Below are 17,625 nucleotides of genomic sequence, written 5' to 3'. Positions count from 1 at the left end.
TGTTTAAGGAGGTCTTTCTGAATGCTGTTCCTAGCTTTTTTCTAGCTGAGTAATCTTTTTTTCTTACTAATCCACATCAGTAAATTTGTTCACAAAAGAAGAAACATTGCACATCTGTAGTAAATATCCCTGAGAGCCGTAGTGATCACTAGAGCAGTGCACTTTTATAGAGATTATTTTCAGGGTTGCTGACCTTTTGTTTCCTTATTGGTTGCCATAGTGATGATCTGAGCTCTGCTTATGAGAGCTTTACTAAAATGAAGACAATCAATAAGCTTTTTAAGTGTAATGTTTATATTGATACTTCCTAATAGCATATATCAAAATAAAATTTAGCCATATAAATGTATCCAATAGTGGAATTTTATTTTTAAAAACATGTTCTAAATAGATATTTATACAAATTGCATGTGATTGAGTATACTCTGTGGCTTTCTTGGAATACATTTGTAAAGACCTAAAAATGTGTATATAATTTGAAATGTAGATTTGAAAGGTTATTGTGAATCGGATAATAAAACTCTTTTATAAGTAAGCTTTAGAAGTTGTAAGTACCATGGTTAATGATTCTAAAGCAAAGTCAAGTCAGTGAACTCTGTTAGCACCTTATAAGAATACTCAAGGCCAAGCTCTCCCCGTGCACCTGTACAACTTCTAATGACATCAGAGGAATCCTGCAACACTCAGAAGGCACGTTGGTGATCTGCCAAAACTAACTAGGCAAGGTGGAAGGTCATGGATTATGTTTGTTTCCAGAGTTCACTTAACAGTTTTAAATCTTTTACTCATTGGTTGTAGATAGACTACTATTTTTAGGATTATACTGAAACTTCTATGAACACAGTTTTGAGGAATTTGATTCTTCTTCCACTAGAATTAAACAATATTTGTTTTCAAATTATGTTCATATTATTTTGGTTGAAACACTGTAGGTAAAATGTAAGTATGCTTAATATAATAAACTATGATTGTCATTGCAAAGAAGGAAGTCTGAGGAATGGTGTAATTCACAAGGTTCATTATCACTGTAATTTGTCTAGACTCTAAGGTGAAGGTGCTATTCTATTGCTTTCTATGCATTGTCTTGAACTCTAAGCAGAGTCAGCTGGGGTGAGGTGGGGGAGGGTGAAGTTTGCCCAAGGCATAATAGCCACCTGTAACTCTCTTCTCTCTCCAGAGCCTTCATTCTTCTACTTCTCCTTGATATTTGAGAGCCTGACTCCAGAATTCTGTTCCCATATTCTATCAGATACTCTCCAAGTTTTATTAAAAACAAAAAAATCAACATTCCCAATGGTAGGACTTGGGGATAAAATTAAATTGATGCTGAGGCTGTCTATAGTGAATGAAAAGAAAATGAACTATGTGCTCATGACAAGTGACCAAATAACTACTTTGAAGTACACAGAAAATATCTTTATTGTACATTTTTCATATATCACTGTTTTTATTTTTCTAAATTAAAAAGATTTCTTAAAGGCAGGATGAACTTTAAAATTTTTGGCTGTATGTGTTTTAAAATTAGTGACAAATTTAATTATATCTTTATGTTATTTGGTTTCAATTATCATATTTTTCTATAACTAAAAATCTTCTCCTTTACTTATTAAGAACAAAATGAGTAAATCTTTTAGTGATTCTGCTATTCGCATGCTATTTATTGACCATCTCCCATTGTAAACACTAGGATGCAGTTGGAAACAAAGCAGATAAAATTCTTCCCCTCATGAAGCATATGTTCTTTGGAGGGAATCAGATAATAGATAAATGAATATATGATGTGCCAGGTGGTGATAAGATCCAGGAATTAAAATAAAACAGGAAAAGGGTACAGAGAGTGAATGGGGAATGAGAAAGAAGGACTATTTTAGATAGTATTGTCAGCCAAGAACATCATTTCCTGCCAGGATTATTACATTTGGTTTCTAATTGGTCTCTTTGCTTGTTACTCTTGCACCCCTAGTGTCTTCACACTAAATAGACATTAAATTTATTTAAAAAAAAAAAAAGTTAAATTACATCTTTTGCCTGCTCAAAACCCTGTAACAGCTTCTACTTAGAATAAAATCCACAGTCCTTCTTTTAGCTTACAAGACCCCATATGATCTTTCTCTTTTTTTATCTCCCTGACCTCATTTCCTTCTATCTGTCTCCTCATTTACTGCACTCTTGGAACAAGTTGTTTCTGAACATGCCAACTAGGTCTCTATCTCAGGGCTCCTTACCCTGGCTGTCCCTCAGCCAGACACATGGTTCCCTGAGATACCTTCCACTGTTGCTCCCTGACACCTCCCAGAGTGGCCTTCGGTGACCACGCTATCTGAAGTACCATCCTGCTATCACTCCAGTCTCTTTCCTCTAATTCATTGTTCTTCATAGTACTTGTCACCTTCTGTTTTTGTATTACATATCCATCTATTTAGTAGGTGCATGAGAACATAAGCGCCACAAGAGCAAGGATTGGGCCTCTTTCACTCAACACTGTTATCTCCACACCTGGAATGGTGGCAACATATTGCAAGAGCTCAGTAATTATCTGTGGCATGAATGCATGAATGAATGTGCTCTAAGTATGTACTGCTAAAAAATACTAGAAAAATGTTAAATGCTTAGTCTGTGCCAGTGCTTTCCATGGTCCTACTCCTGTCTTCCATTGTCACCTTGGGTAACTGTTCCTGGCTGCTGTCTAACCTCAGGTCACTTTCCCCATCTTTGATTACTACACAGAGAGTCTTTGCCAACTGACATAGGGTACACTGTGTGGCTGCACATTCTAGATCTGAAATTTGGGTGATGGCATTTCCAATTTCTAAAATATTTTAAATGGGTTGATTTATGGTCACGTTCTTTCTTTCTTTCTTTTTTTAACCTGAAGCTTCACCAAATACCCCCAAACTCGGACCCATGGAGCTGATCGTTGTTATTACCGTGCCAGTGTGCCTCCTGTCCATAGCTGCAGTGCTGACAATATGGGCATGCCATGGTCGGCAGTGCACATACAGGAAGAAAAAGAGACAGAATGTGGAGGAGCCTCTCTCTGAATGCAACCTAGTAAATGCTGGAAAAACTCTAAAAGATCTGATTTACGATGTGACCGCCTCTGGATCTGGATCTGGTAAGTGCCCGTGGTCCATTTTTCAGTAAGAAAACTCTTATTTAAAACTAAATCGAAACAATTGTTAACAAAAAGGAGCCCCAAATATTATGAATTCCCTCATTTAAAATGCTTGATATGGTACATGGTAAGTTCTGGTATAGAAACTTATTTTAAGAGTTGATGAAGAGAAAACACTGCCATGGCTGAAAAAGTCATCTCAATTGGCTTTTGTGCCTTTAGGTATTCTGATTCTCATTTTGACATTCCTTCAGAATTTATTTCTGAAGCAAGAAAGAGTTTCTCTTCTCTCCCCTCTCTTCCATGATGATTAGTAATAATCATTGTTGGTCTCTTGGTAATGCTTCATGGGCATGAAGGGGTTACTGTATTTAAGGAGTTGAGTTCTGGGGATAAGTACGTAGTTATGCAAAATAGTGTTCTTAGAGCACCTTTGCTGTGACTGTTGAAGGTCCTTAGAATCTGTACACACCCCCTAGGATGTGTGAGTGACGTTACCAGGGAGCTGACCTGGAATTCAAATCAAGACTATGTTTTCTCAGAGCATAGAAACTGATGATGAAAGGGAGCAGCCCAGCATTCCTGTGCTGGCTTTGGCTGCTACGCTTGTCTGATAACTCTCTTCCTTTTTACTGGAACTCCAGAACCCCTGGTGAAGCGACTCAAAGTACCAGGCTGCATTCCATCCTAAATGAGCCTTTCTCATAGCACACAGCATCGGAGGGCTTTCTGGGTTTCTGGGGAAGGAGCAGTTCCCCCTGTAATAGCAACCTTCCTGAAATGGCAGCAGGCTCCCTGCTGTCATGCCTACTTCTAGAAATCTTGTCAACATGCGGTGGTGCAGAAATAGGAACTAGGGCAAACTGAGGTGAGCCATTTCAGAAGCCCCTATGTCCCCTCTTGCTTTATAAGGGTCACTAAGGATGATGGTTACCCCGGACAGATTTTAAGGAACTCCCCAGCTCATGGCCGTTAGGAACATCCAGGCAGGCACAGTTAACAGGGGCAGATGACAAAGGGGCATTCGCATCTATATGAGCTTTCATATTTAACATGACGAAGCTGTAGATTCAGCAAAGAATCCAGAAAAGAGAGAATTCATATCAATCACGTCACCCAGAGAGCTCAGATATTATATAATGGTTTACTGCGTCTGGGGTCAAGATCACCTGCTCTCTCTCTCACTGACCAAAATCTCCATGTTTGCACCAGCACTGCACAAATTAGGTGGCGTGTTTTCAAGGGAGGGATACTGGAAAAATGTCTCCAAGCTGCAAAGTCTATAAAACTGAAATCCAAATTAAACTATAGAAGGCTAGTATTCTTTCTTTCGAGTAAAACGTGTACAGATTCAGTGCTCTTTCCTTTCCTGAGCATTACATTTTGGGGCCCACTGTGCTCTAATTTCTTGAGCATTGGCAACATTCTAGGCACAGAATATGTGCATAGAAAGCTCTGATTTGTGCCGACTTCCTTGAAACCTTTTATAACCTTTTTATGAGGTTCAAGTGATTAAATGCCTATTTAATTACCACCAAAACGTTTCATCTGAAGATGTTAGGTAGAAATGTATATTTTGGAGCAACTCCTTGAATATATTTAATGTGACCAAAGATTTTCCTCTTAAATAAATATAATAGAGATTTTTATAACTGGAGACCATATATTTAGTTTAAGAAAGTAGTCATGAACCAGGGCACAAAATAAATTAAAAAATTAATGTTAAGTTTTTGGTGTTTTTTTGCATCTTTAAACCCAAATATGGATTTATTGACTGCTGGATGCTCTTCTCTTTAGGTTATGCTAATATTTCTCTTAAAAAGAAAGCTGCAATGTGCCCAAGCACAGGTGGTTTTTTTTAATGAGTAAGTTGAAGGAGTTTTAGACACTTTTCCCCTAAGTCAGCTGCATATGCTCCGCAGGGATCGCTGGCTACAAGTCAGTGACAGCGGCACTGCCTTTGATAATCAGAGATGGGTCTGTCTGCAGCAAGGCTGCCGCCGCAAAGCTCACCCGTGGGGAGGGAATTGGGCCATTCTACCTCCCCTCTGCTTCTCTTAATTGGCCAGTGACCTTAGAGGAGAGACAACTTTGTCAGATGCTGAGAAACAAAAATTGTGAAGCTTATCCTTGACCTGGTCAGGGACAAATTTCAAAGAGGTATAATTCCTGAAAGAGAGGAAAATGGACAGATATTTTACTGGGCTGTCTTTGAGAGTGTATTGTGTCTCAGGCGGCTTCTTAGGGACTGTGTAGCATGCTGCTTTCCTCTCGTGAGATAGCACTTCTGACATTACTGAAAGGTGCCTTTCCATCAGACAGACAGAGCTGCTACAACCCCGGTAAACAATGAATCCAATGAGCCGACAGGGAGAAGCGAAGTCCAGGTATCTTCGAATGAAATCTCTAATTGTATGCACAAGAGTGAGATTAATTTGGGTGGTTGCTTTGAAAGATACTGAAGCAACTTCTATTGAGTTTTACTGTCTCAACTTAATTGCTGTATTGAGTACCTTAGATAATGTTGTCTTACTTTGTCCTGGTCTGTGGCATTGATCGTGTGCTTGATCAATTTTCAGTTTGAAAACATTGGCTTATCCAGTTCCCTACCTAAATATTGTTGCATTTTTGTTGGTAGTAGCTGTTGATAGTGATGTTTTTGTGAGTGTGTGTGTGCAAGATGGAGAGGGAGGAGACAGATTGCGATTGCGATTTGGCCCACTAATAATTGTTAGTACAACTTTTATTGTGAGTGGTCAACTAGTAAAATTGACTGTAGCCTATAAAAATAGCCTAAAAATAAGACTGGGTCTTATATTATTTTTTGCTCCAAAAGATGCATTGGGGCTTATGTTAAGGGAGTGTCATCCTGAAAAATCATGTTAGGGCTTATTTTCCGGTTAGGTCTTATTTTCAGGGAAACATGGTAGTTGGCTGCTAGGAAGCTTCCCAGTGGGAAGATCTGCAGTCATAGCGACTAAATGGTGAGAGAACAAGAGTTTGGACTGAACACAAGTGATTTAGTTGTAGGTCTGCCTCCCACGAGCAGCCTATTCCCGGGTTAAGTCTTTGATTACTGTGGGGCCCCAATTTTCTCTTCCCAAAAATGATAAAGTTGAACCACATGATCTCAGAAGAACTTTCTGGCTGTGGGGCTTTGTGACTAATTGTTGAGACCCATAATAGCAAACTTATAGCCTGTGCTTATTTAGTCATAGTGGGTGGTTCTCATGATGATGAGAACATCTGAATAAACCATGGCTCATTTCAGAGCAGAGGCTGAATCCTGCAAGAGCTTATAGTTGTTGCTATGAGGGTTTCTCAGCCATCTGAGTACAATGACAGCAACTAAACACGACTTTGCAGAATAAATCATACTGTAATCTTTTTAATTATTTTTCTCTAATTGTAAGACTAATAAATACCCATCATGGAAATTAAGAAAATGTACGAAGTTATAAAGAAGCATATCATAGGTCATTTCGATTCCACTCAGTAGAAATAACCATCATAGCATTTAGCATGTGTTTCCTTTTCAGTCTTTTTCCTGTGCATGTTTTCAATAACTAGGTACATTTATTTAGATGGATAGAATTTATTGTGCTATTTCCATTTAACGTTATGGCAAAAGTATTTTCTCATGTCATTAAGACATACCTCTTCATAAGCTGTATCAGTATTATTTACTAAAGTAATTTGTACTAAGACACAATATTAAGGACTAACCATAATTGAGCATGTAATATGCAGATACTGTGCTAAGTTCTTAACATGTTTATTAATTCTCACAGGATCCCTATGAGATGAGTAATATTACACTCTGTTTTTCAGACAAGGAAGCCAAAGCTGAGAGAAATTCATTAATTTGCCTATGGTTCCCACGTTGCATAGCTGAAATTTGAACTGAGGTCTTTCTTATCTGTGCTCTTAATCTCTCATTATATTTAAGAATTTTTCTATTATCATTTTCCTTATTTTTCCTATAAATAATGATAATATCTTAAACATTTCGAGTTTATTTTGCATTTTACATTAAATCTTTAGTGTAGAATTCTAGAGGTGAGTTATTGGTTCAAAGAATCTAAACATTTTCTATATACATAGAATATATTTTCATTGACTTTTTGTATTCCACAGAAATTATCCATTGGATATTATCTATGACTGTACCTTGCTTTTAGAGTAACATGATTACTTCACTTAATTGTTGAATTTTACCTCACTTAATTGTTGAATTTGAATCTTTACTTTCCAATTTTAATTTTTTTTTTAAAATTTTCTAAGAATTCTTCTGCTTCCCCAATTGTTCTAGGGACCACATATTTTACGTGAGAGGCTAACATCATATTTTTATAAACATTTGTATATTGAGTAACCTGACTAGCTTTACTGCACAAATCAGAAAGATTTGCAGCAGTTCTGGAAAATCAAATATCTATAGCATCAGGCTATGTTCACTAAATTTGATCATATGAATGTTGTATTTGTGAATATGGGAAAAGAAATTCATATTAAGAATTTAGAATATTTTTTAGTATGCTTTGACATTAAATTCAAGTTTGATATAAAAGTGCTTATTTCTTCAAAATCAGTAAAATTATTAAAGTGCTTAAATGTTTGCTCTTTAATGTGAAATTAATGGTCATTCTGACAGGTCTTTTCTGGCACTTACTTGTTTTTAATCATCAAATTCCATCTTTCCTTTGGTTAGGTCTACCTCTATTGGTTCAAAGAACAATTGCCAGGACGATTGTACTTCAGGAGATAGTAGGAAAAGGTAGATTTGGTGAGGTCTGGCATGGAAGATGGTGTGGGGAAGATGTGGCTGTGAAAATATTCTCCTCCAGAGATGAAAGATCTTGGTTTCGTGAGGCAGAAATTTATCAGACGGTTATGCTGAGACATGAAAACATCCTTGGTTTCATTGCTGCTGACAACAAAGGTATTTTTCATTCTAATTGGTTTCAGCAAATAAAATGTTATGTTTATTGTCAGATGAGAATAAATCATCTCTTTGTTTTATTAATAATAAAATCTACATAAAAGTGTAATTTCTTTATTGAGGAAAGAAAATGCTTTCCTCTTTTCCACAGACAAATATTCATAACCATACAATAAAGCAAAGCAAATGAGTGGTATGAAATCTTGATGACGCTATAGCCAGGTAGATATTTAAGATATCTGATGACTGGTATGGCGCAGGAACCACCCAATTAGAACAAAAACTTCAATTTGAACAGAGTCCTCAGAGGATCCTGCAGGCTGGGTTTCATCTCTTTAGGTGCTGGGTCATGAAGAGGTCTGGGGTCATCTTGATGGGGGTGTTGCTTTGGGTGTGTAGGGCAAAGTAATGTCACTGGGAGTTTTCAATAGCAGCTGTGAACTAATCAAGACAGAATTCTTTCCATAGTTTAATAACTGGTACAAACATACCAATGAATGCTAGCTGAATAGTCACCTTTGCTAGGACTATACTTTTCATTTGTACAACAAAATTCGATTCCAGGACTCACATTTTCTGTCAACATTACTGGAATGGCAGCAAGTAAGACAATTTTGGTGACATTTTCTATTAATGTACTTTTAGTATGATTTGTATCTTGAGGTTTAACAGCCCTAAAGAACATTACTTTTTGCGTTCTGTGGAACAAGAGAGAGCATACACTTTCTGATATTTAAATAAATATTCATATAATATTGTATATATCCCTGAGTAATCAAGGACTGGATATAAAGTTTGTGGATTACCTATGCTCTCTTTTCTATTTTTGCATGGCTTTTACTCAATTAACTGTGCATTAGTTGCCTTAAAGGGAAACAGGGAACAAAGGTGAGCAAAACTCCAGTCAATTTTTGTTTTTAATTTGAATTAGTAATACTCACGAAGAAATTTGAAGACGTAGAGATTGTAACCTCTAGGTATTAGGTTGGTGCAAAAGTAATTGTAGTTTTTGCAATTGTTTTTAACCTTTTAAACTGCAATTACTTTTGCACCAACCTAATAAAAAACAAATTACCTGTGGATATCAGGCACCCACCATTACCTATGAAAGTTAAAAATCTATGATTATGTTTATCTAATAAAATCTCGATCAAGAAAGTATTCATTATTAATTAGATGGCAAAAGAGAAGCTTAGTGTTATTGTACATTTTGGCCATAAGTACATTTGCTAATGATTTGTCTTATCTCATTTGCTAGGGAGAAACTGAGCATAGCCAAGATGAGCTTAAAAAAAAAAAAAAGATTCTTTCAAATTCTTAACTACGTATTTTTTGAAAATATATCCAGCCTATTGAAAATGAAACATTTCTCATTAAGCTGTTAAGAACTACTTTTTTTCCTTCCTAAGGTTGAACTAAACTACCTACTGGTTAGATTAATTAGCAATGTTGTGAAAGCAGTTATGACTGTAGTTATATGGATCGTCTCGATGGGGCTAATTTGACAAGAAAGATCCTCTTGAGTTTCCCTTCTTCAGTTAACTGGTCTACCTGTGTCAATGGCTTCCTTATCCGTGGCTTTGTGCCTGATTCCAAATGGTCTCTAACATCACTTTCATCTTCATACATTTCTGTAACTTTTGCATCACTTACAGTTTCACTTTTTAGTTAACGGTCTGACAAAGACATTTAGTTAACGGTCTGACAAAGACATTGATGTGAGAGGCCAAAGATAGCCACTGGTGTTAAGCTAGGAGAGAGGTGTGAATAAGGGTGAGTTTTATATTTGGTCAGTTTATCAGTGAATTTTATCATGTTATGTTGAATTTTGCATTCCTAAGAAATTTTTATCACTACCCAGATTTGGAAATTAAATATTTGAATAACAAGGAGCTCTTGTACATAAAATACTAGGTAGAAAGAGTCCTTACCAAATGTTCATTATAGTTCCCTTTCTCTGAGCATCAGCACCAGTCAGGACTGCCCAGGGCTATTATGGACACTTTATTTGAAAAACAAAAGCTGACTCTAGGGATTTGTGCCTAGAGAAGTTTTAAGCTAATATCTCTTCTGCTAAAAATCTTTTATCAGCTTGATTAGCTTTTGGTTAAATGAGGTAAATTATTTGAAAATATCTAGTAATTGTCTTTGGCTCTTAATATAAGCTTTTGGGCAGAATCATCAGCTTCATATTTTGAAAAGTGAATAACACGAGCATTCTTAGAATGTTAGGGCTTTTGGAATAATAAGAATACTTTGTATAAATTTGTTATATTTCTCTTTTTTATTGATACAGTCTTTCTTAAAAGCTCAAGAGTAGTTTATAACACAACACTGAGCCTAAATGCATCTTTCAGTGGTTTCTCCTGCAATGTGGTTGCTATTACCAGCAGGTATCGATATAGAGGTACTAACAAAGGAGTTGTTCAGTTAGAATCACTGCCTCACAGCTTCTTTTAGCCATGGTGAGTACATATAACAGGTCCTAGGTAGTATATCAACATCTTCAGGAATTCACTGGCAATTTTTACTTTACTAACTTGGACTGTCAGCATGATCACTGCAGGAATTAACTTTGCTTTGTTAACAATACAGATTTACTTTAAGCTCTGACATTTGTTAAAAACGTTTGGCTTCTTTCCCATCATTATTTACAGCAATAACATTTTTTCCTGTTAGATAATGGAACTTGGACTCAACTCTGGCTTGTCTCGGAATATCATGAGCAGGGGTCCTTATATGACTATTTGAATAGAAACATAGTGACAGTGGCTGGAATGATCAAATTGGCACTTTCAATAGCTAGTGGTCTGGCTCACCTTCATATGGAGATTGTGGGTACACAAGGTATGTATTTTCTCTTTGATTTTTTCCTACTTAAACATGAGGATAGAAAACTAAGTTGTATGTTAGTATTTAGTGGTATTCTAGTTTATTACAATTCTCAAATGTAAAGAAACACTAAAAGTACTTTATAAAGCTGAAGATTTTGTCATCATACTGTCAACTCTCATCTACATATTTGTCATTTTTTATATTATTCATAATAGTATTTTTATTCCTGGTGGCTCCATCTTGGCCACTTAGCATATATACCTGGGAGATCTTACATTGGTGGCAAATGCTCTGTATTCAGAGAATACAAATTAAATATTTACATTTGATAATTAAAATAATTGGAAAGGGTGATGTGATCTTGAAAAAGTATTTATACACCATGTACTTCAAGGCCAAATAATACACACTGTCTTTTTAAAAAACATATGTTTATTGAAGCCGATATTGTACAGAGCATACATTAAAATATATTTCACTTATACCTGCTAATACTTATGAGGGAGGCACTGATTTTTGCACTTTTCAAAATACTCAGAGGTATAACTGGGCATATCCATTGCAATGTTCTATGTTCTTAGTTTCCAAGAGCTATTTTACATCTTTCTTGATTCAATGCTACAAACACTTATTAACGTTTAGTGTATACAGGGCACTTTCAGGGATGAAGATATGAATAACAGATGTTCTCTACCCTGTAAAACTCCAGTCATGTGTGTGATGTTGATGTATGTGTATTGGAAGGGCAGAGGAAGATACATGTTGTAGTATGATTGCAACTAACCCTCCTAACTAAGGTGAGCTGTGTTAAATGCTAAAAATGAGGTCTAAACAAAGCAGCTGGGGGCTCAGGAGAAAGTGATTCTGACCTGGGGTGGGGCAGGAGTCAATTGCAATCCTTGTTGCCACAGTTCGAGGTCTGCATGATGAAGATCTTTACAGGCTTGTTGAGGAATTTGTGCTTTATTATCAGAGCAGTGGAGAACCTTTGGAGGTTGGTTTTGTGTGTGTGTGTGTGTGTGTGTGTGTGTGTGTGTGTGTGTGTGTGTGTGTAAAAACTTTTATTATGTAGCTATTTTGTTTTGCTTTGGTTTTCCCCCTCAGAATAGTGTCTCAGAGGTGAACTGCTTGATCCCAGAGGAGAAACATTTTAAGATTCTTAAAACACACTGTCAGATTGCTTTCCATAAAAAGTAGTGCATTCATAGGGTCTCTCCCCTGTGTGGAGGCATTGGTGTCTATAAAGGTATGAACAAAGGAAGTTTCTCCCACAGCCAGGGCATGTGTGAGTTTCCTCTCCTGAATGAATCTTCTGGTGCTCAGGAAAGTCTAATGTTGACAGGTTCTTCCAGGTTGGCCTTCTCTGGGTTCTATCTCTATAGAGTGGTTATGATGATCTATAAACTTTGCTATATCTGGGGATTTCCACATTGATTTTTCTAAACATTTTTAGTCTTTTTTGTAAAGTAGAACCATGGACAGCATTCCCTTCTAAAGGAACAACGAATGGATGCAAAGTGTCATTTTCTTCTGCTTTGAAGAAGCTTCTTCATTTTCTCTCCTGATCTCAAAACCTATCTTGAAGTCAAATAAATGTTTCATTCCTTTGGAATCCCACAATCCGTTCACCCATGTCATATCGCTATGCTCTACTGGGAAGCTCAGGCTAGGCTGTGGTATGGGATATCTTTTCTTATCTTGCTTTTCACCATAACCCTAAAGTAGTGGCTCTTAATCTTTTCGGTGGTTTTGAGAACTTGATGAAAGCCATGGATCCACTTCCTGCTCATGCGCTGTGAGGTGTCTGGGTCTGCCTTTCCTACAACAACTGGTGGACCTGTCTTTTCCCCTGTGGGTGAAGAGTTTCTTGGTGGGGGCAATGTTAGCAATTCAGATTTCTGGGCCCACCCTGACACTGTGATGCATTGGATCTCCCGTGGCCCGCGGGTTTGTACCTTAGTAAGCTTTCTGGGGAATTCTCACCCCGGTAGCCCACTGATCATACCCATGTTGGGATTATTTTCCATAAATTGATTTAGCGACCTCGTCCCTGCCTGCGGCCAATCCCAGAGACACCCTACTGTCTTCTCTACTTATTGAGTTAATAGAGAACTTGCTGTAGGAAGTCGTTAGTCTAGTCAGCATAGTGGATCTCAAGTTGGGATTCATGATTTTTTTAAACTCTTAAAATTATTAGGACCCCCCAAAAGTTTTTGTGTATGTGAGTTATGTCTATTTACTATGTTAGAAACTAAAATTGAGAAATTTAAAAATCCTTATTAATTTACTTAAAATAACAATTAACTAATTAAATATTAACATAAATAACATTTTTCTTTTAAAAAAATACATAATTTTTTATAAGACCAACCAATCCAGTAAAAATAATGGTTTTGTTTTATACTTTTGTAAATCTCTTTAATGTCTGGCTTAATGTCTTGGTTTTTACACTGCTCTTCATTCAATCTGTTCCAGTGTGTTGTTTTGGTTGAACTATGTTAAGAAAAGGTGATGTCACACAGATTTGTAGTTGGGAAACTGTCTCAAGGACTCAGGGATCTTTAGGCCATTTTGAGAACTGCTGGTCAAGGGTAGTAGAAGTTTGAAAGTTGTTTTGTAAGGGAATGTTTGCTATGTTTTTAAGTGTACACAACAATGCTAATTCTTTCCCTATTCATTCAGCAAACATATATTGGTGGCCACTGAATGTTACCTAGTGATGTAAGTATTGGAGGCATGCTGATGACTAAGCCACAGTCTCTGCCCTAATGCAGTTTACAGTTTAGTGGGGAGAGAGATATAATTAAACATGCATAGAAATAAACAAGATACTTTAAATATTGGTAAGACCTATGAAGAAGGCAACATGGGATACTCTGATGGAGAATGACTTGGGGTGCGGAACGGGTAGTCAGGGAAGACCTCTCCTAGGGGGTGACATTTGATTCCTTTTAGAGAGATTCAAACTTCAGTAATGCAAAAGTGAATGTGCTCTTCTTGTACTTCATAGGTAAACCTGCTATTGCTCATCGAGATATAAAATCAAAGAATATCTTAGTGAAAAAATGTGAAACTTGTGCCATAGCTGACTTAGGATTAGCTGTGAAACATGATTCAATACTGAACACTATTGACATACCTCAGAATCCTAAAGTGGGAACCAAAAGGTAAGGTGACTTACTTTGGTAGCACACTAAGACTTATAACTGCCCCATAAACATGCCTGCAATGTAGGTGTGGGGCGGTCGGGCAGCAGGTCCAAAAGGGAAATCATTAGGCCCAAGAAAGCAAGAAGTCTTCTCTGGGTCACTGAGAAATCAGTGGCACGATGGTTATAAAGCCAGGCGAGTTGGCATTTTGGTCATATAGGAAATAGCCATTGGGGTGGGGAGGCCAGTGGAGAGGAGTGGTGGAAGAGACGGTGATATATTCTTTTTAGTGCGCCACATTCTGATAATACATTTTGCTACAGGGTGTGGGTAGGGGGGGATGTCAGAAGTATGTAGCTCCTCAAAGCCTTTATACCTTGTAAATAAACTGAAACCCAGGACTAGTTCTGTATGTTCAGCTTCTAAACAACAGATACAGAATCAAGACAGTGGACCAGATAGGTGAGGGACTCTAGATAATACATACATATATGTATATTGCATTCTCTTAATATTTAAGAACATTATGTAACAATTTATGTTTTTACCTTTAGCTTTGTATCCTTAAGTCTCTCAAATTGATGTGTATTAAGACACTGAGTATGGACACTATTCCCACTTTTAAGGAACAGAATCTCTGAAAGTTAAGAAGAAGCATGATATAAACAGAGCATACCACACATGTGTCAGGACAGGCCCATTACTAATGGGGTTTCTGGTGTTTTCCTGTGATGTCCAGCCCGGCCATAGGAGCAGCATATTTCCATTTCCTTTTATCTGATTTCAGGCTCTGTGCCACTTTGCCATCATTCCACGTTTTTTGACTTTAAAATGAGAACCAACCAAGTCATTTCCTGGAGTTTTTAAAGATCCTTGAGAGTAAAGAATTTCTAAGTTGGGATAGTTAGCCTCCAAGCCATATTTGAGAGTCCAGGCCAGTCCCTCTGAGTCCTTCACTTGGTTCCCTGGGAGACTTTAATGAGGCCCGAGAAATACCTCAGGATAGTTTATTCAGACTGGGCAGTCCTAAGAGACCTCTTTTCTTTTCCCTATAAAAAGCAAGCTTTAACTTGCCCATCTGACTATCCCCACCTTAGGACCATCAGGGAAGCCTTGGATACCAGGTTCCCTTAGAGGATCTACAACTTTTAAAAGAGTTTGGTAGAGTGCTGTATCCTCACCTCAGTATTCTGAGGAAATTCTCAAAATCTCCCTATGCCAACTAGGCTCAGTTAGGTCCCATGGACTGTAGAATTCTTTGATTTAGTCCTCTTCAAACAAAGCTGGGATTTTCTTGGAACCAATGCATAATAAAGTTGTTCATTCAGAGCAGGTATTTGTGGAATGCTACTGAGTAATGTGCTGGAGGACTGGGCCCACCTTGATGAATAAAACATACTCTTTGCCCTCAAAGAGCTTTCCTTGGCAATAAACTACTGGTGGAAATTGAGTTCCATCTCTCCTATCGAGTGTTTTGCTTCCTAAATCCCCTCCGGCTGTACTTTTCAAGTATTGGGCTCCTGGCACACAAGCTTTAACACTGAGGAGGATGACCTCTAGTTCTATTTAAAATATTTTTAAAATTATGGTTGAGTCATAACTGTATCATTTAATTTTATTCTATTCCAGTGGCTTAGATGTACCTGTAAAGTTGATGGAAGCTATCTTTACTTATATTTTATATCAGGATTTATTAAGATTGTGTTTTACTGGAGTACTATAAAGTCATACGCAGAATCTGAAATGTGCATGTTTTTGAAGGTACATGGCCCCTGAAATGCTTGATGATACAATGAATGTGAATATTTTTGAGTCCTTCAAACGTGCTGATATCTATTCTGTTGGTCTGGTGTACTGGGAAATAGCCCGAAGGTGTTCAGTTGGAGGTAAGATTTTTGACATATTTTTTGTGCCTGCCTTTCCTTGATGCACTCAATATAAGATATGATATTCTATCTTTTTTCCCCAAGCATTATATTGAATCATTTCTTAATATTTAAAAGGATACCTTTTGGTCATATCTTTTCAGTGGCAAAAATGGAGCGTCCTGCATATAATGGAGATTTTATATTAAGATTACTGCTCAGGTGGGAGTGACAGTTCTCCTGGTAATTCTGATTTCCATAATGATACTTTGCAAAGCACTTGAAAATTTTATTTGAGTTTGTATGCAGTTAGCCGTATCCCAACTTTATACCAGAAATGAAACCCAAAGAATTTAAATGATTTGCCAAGGCCACAGGATTGGAACTGAAATTTTCTGGTTCTCAGGCTTTTCGTGTTTTCTTTCCTGTGGTGAAGAGTGTGTGGGGGACAAAGTGGGCAGCGGACGTGAGCAAAGACTTAAGTTCCTTCCCCTACGGCTCACAGCAGTTTAGAGATTAAGTGACAGGAAGATTTTGAGAGGATGAAACCCTACACATAACAGTCTGGTGGAACTGTTGCATCAGTGGAGAAAAGTTAAACACTGGGGGAAAATGCTTTAAAGTTTTCTCTTTCAAGTGAGACGGACCTAGTGCTAAGCTTTGGTATAGCGACTTCCTGAAACTCTGTTGAGGCAAGTTACTTGGTCTCACTTTCCTCATCTGTAAAATAAAGAAATAATAAAACTGACCCCTTTGTTTTTGAGGTGTTAATGGATTAGCTCAATGAATTCGTGTGAAATTTTTAGTGCAGCATGCTCGTGGTAAATATTCAGTGAGAGAGCAGTCATTATTAAAACACTGTCAGTTTTTATGTTTTGTGTTGATGTCGTTTTGCCTTACATCAGTCTCATTTTTTAAAATGAAAAACGTACAAGGTTAAACTTATATTTGAATGAGAAAACAGACGTTTCCCCTTTTAGTCATAGATGAGATAATAAAGCATTCTGGAAGATAAAACTCTTCATAAACGCAGTAGAATTATAGTGGTGTAGAACATGGGCACTGGAATCCCTGAGCCTGGGATTGAGTTCCAGATCTGACCCATACTAGCTGTGTGACCATGAGCAAATTCACGACAATTTTTGTGTGTGTCTCAGTTTCCTCATTTTGTAAAATAAGGGTAATATGGTACCTTTTTTAGTCAGTGGTTTTGAGGAATGATTAGCGAAAACATGTAAAGGGCCTAGGACAGTTCTTGGTAAATAGTAAGATTCAAACATATTTGTTATTATCTTTAAATTTTTGTATTGATATTTGTCTAGATTTGCTTTTGGGATTTTGTCAAATTTTCTGCAAATGTTGAAATAGTAATTTAGTTAACATGATTGAAAGTTAATTTTCTAATATTATGGCACATCTTTAATATTGTGAATTAAAAGGACTGTAGTTAATTCAAATGATTTTATCAGAAAATTCTTGAATTTAAGTAATATTCTGATAAATAAAGTCAATTCTTTGTCTATGTATTTGATACTCTTTAAAATATTAATCTTCATGTTGAACCATCCATTTTCAAATACTTTGGTGGCTTCTTTGGAACATTTTCAGGTACAATAGGTGTAAAATCCAAATATAAGAATCTCAGCTTTTGAAAGATTAGCTAATTTTCAAAAATAGAAAGCAATTTTGTTTTTAAAGGTTATTTAATGGAGAAATGTA

At 36.9% G+C, this 17,625-nt stretch overlaps 1 protein-coding gene across 2 annotated transcripts in view; it reads left to right on the top strand.

The window, feature by feature from the left end:
- The window catches only part of ACVR1C (activin A receptor type 1C), a 74,484-nt gene that overhangs the window by 50,269 nt on the left and 6,590 nt on the right, over positions 1 to 17,625 (top strand). For both annotated transcript variants that reach the window (XM_019727183.3, XM_074336648.2), the window contains 5 exons: positions 2,876 to 3,115; positions 7,827 to 8,057; positions 10,737 to 10,904; positions 13,903 to 14,059; positions 15,803 to 15,927. In XM_019727183.3, coding sequence (XP_019582742.2) covers positions 2,876 to 3,115; positions 7,827 to 8,057; positions 10,737 to 10,904; positions 13,903 to 14,059; positions 15,803 to 15,927 — 921 coding nt within the window. The remainder of the gene's footprint in view (positions 1 to 2,875; positions 3,116 to 7,826; positions 8,058 to 10,736; positions 10,905 to 13,902; positions 14,060 to 15,802; positions 15,928 to 17,625) is intronic.

The sequence above is a fragment of the Rhinolophus sinicus genome, chromosome 17 (genome assembly GCF_057876585.1).
Source record: "Rhinolophus sinicus isolate RSI-liver-muscle chromosome 17, RSI-T2T, whole genome shotgun sequence".
NCBI lineage: Eukaryota > Metazoa > Chordata > Mammalia > Chiroptera > Rhinolophidae > Rhinolophus > Rhinolophus sinicus.
The sequence above is the reverse complement of the archived record's forward strand: the minus strand, read 5'-3'. Positions and strand labels throughout refer to the sequence as shown.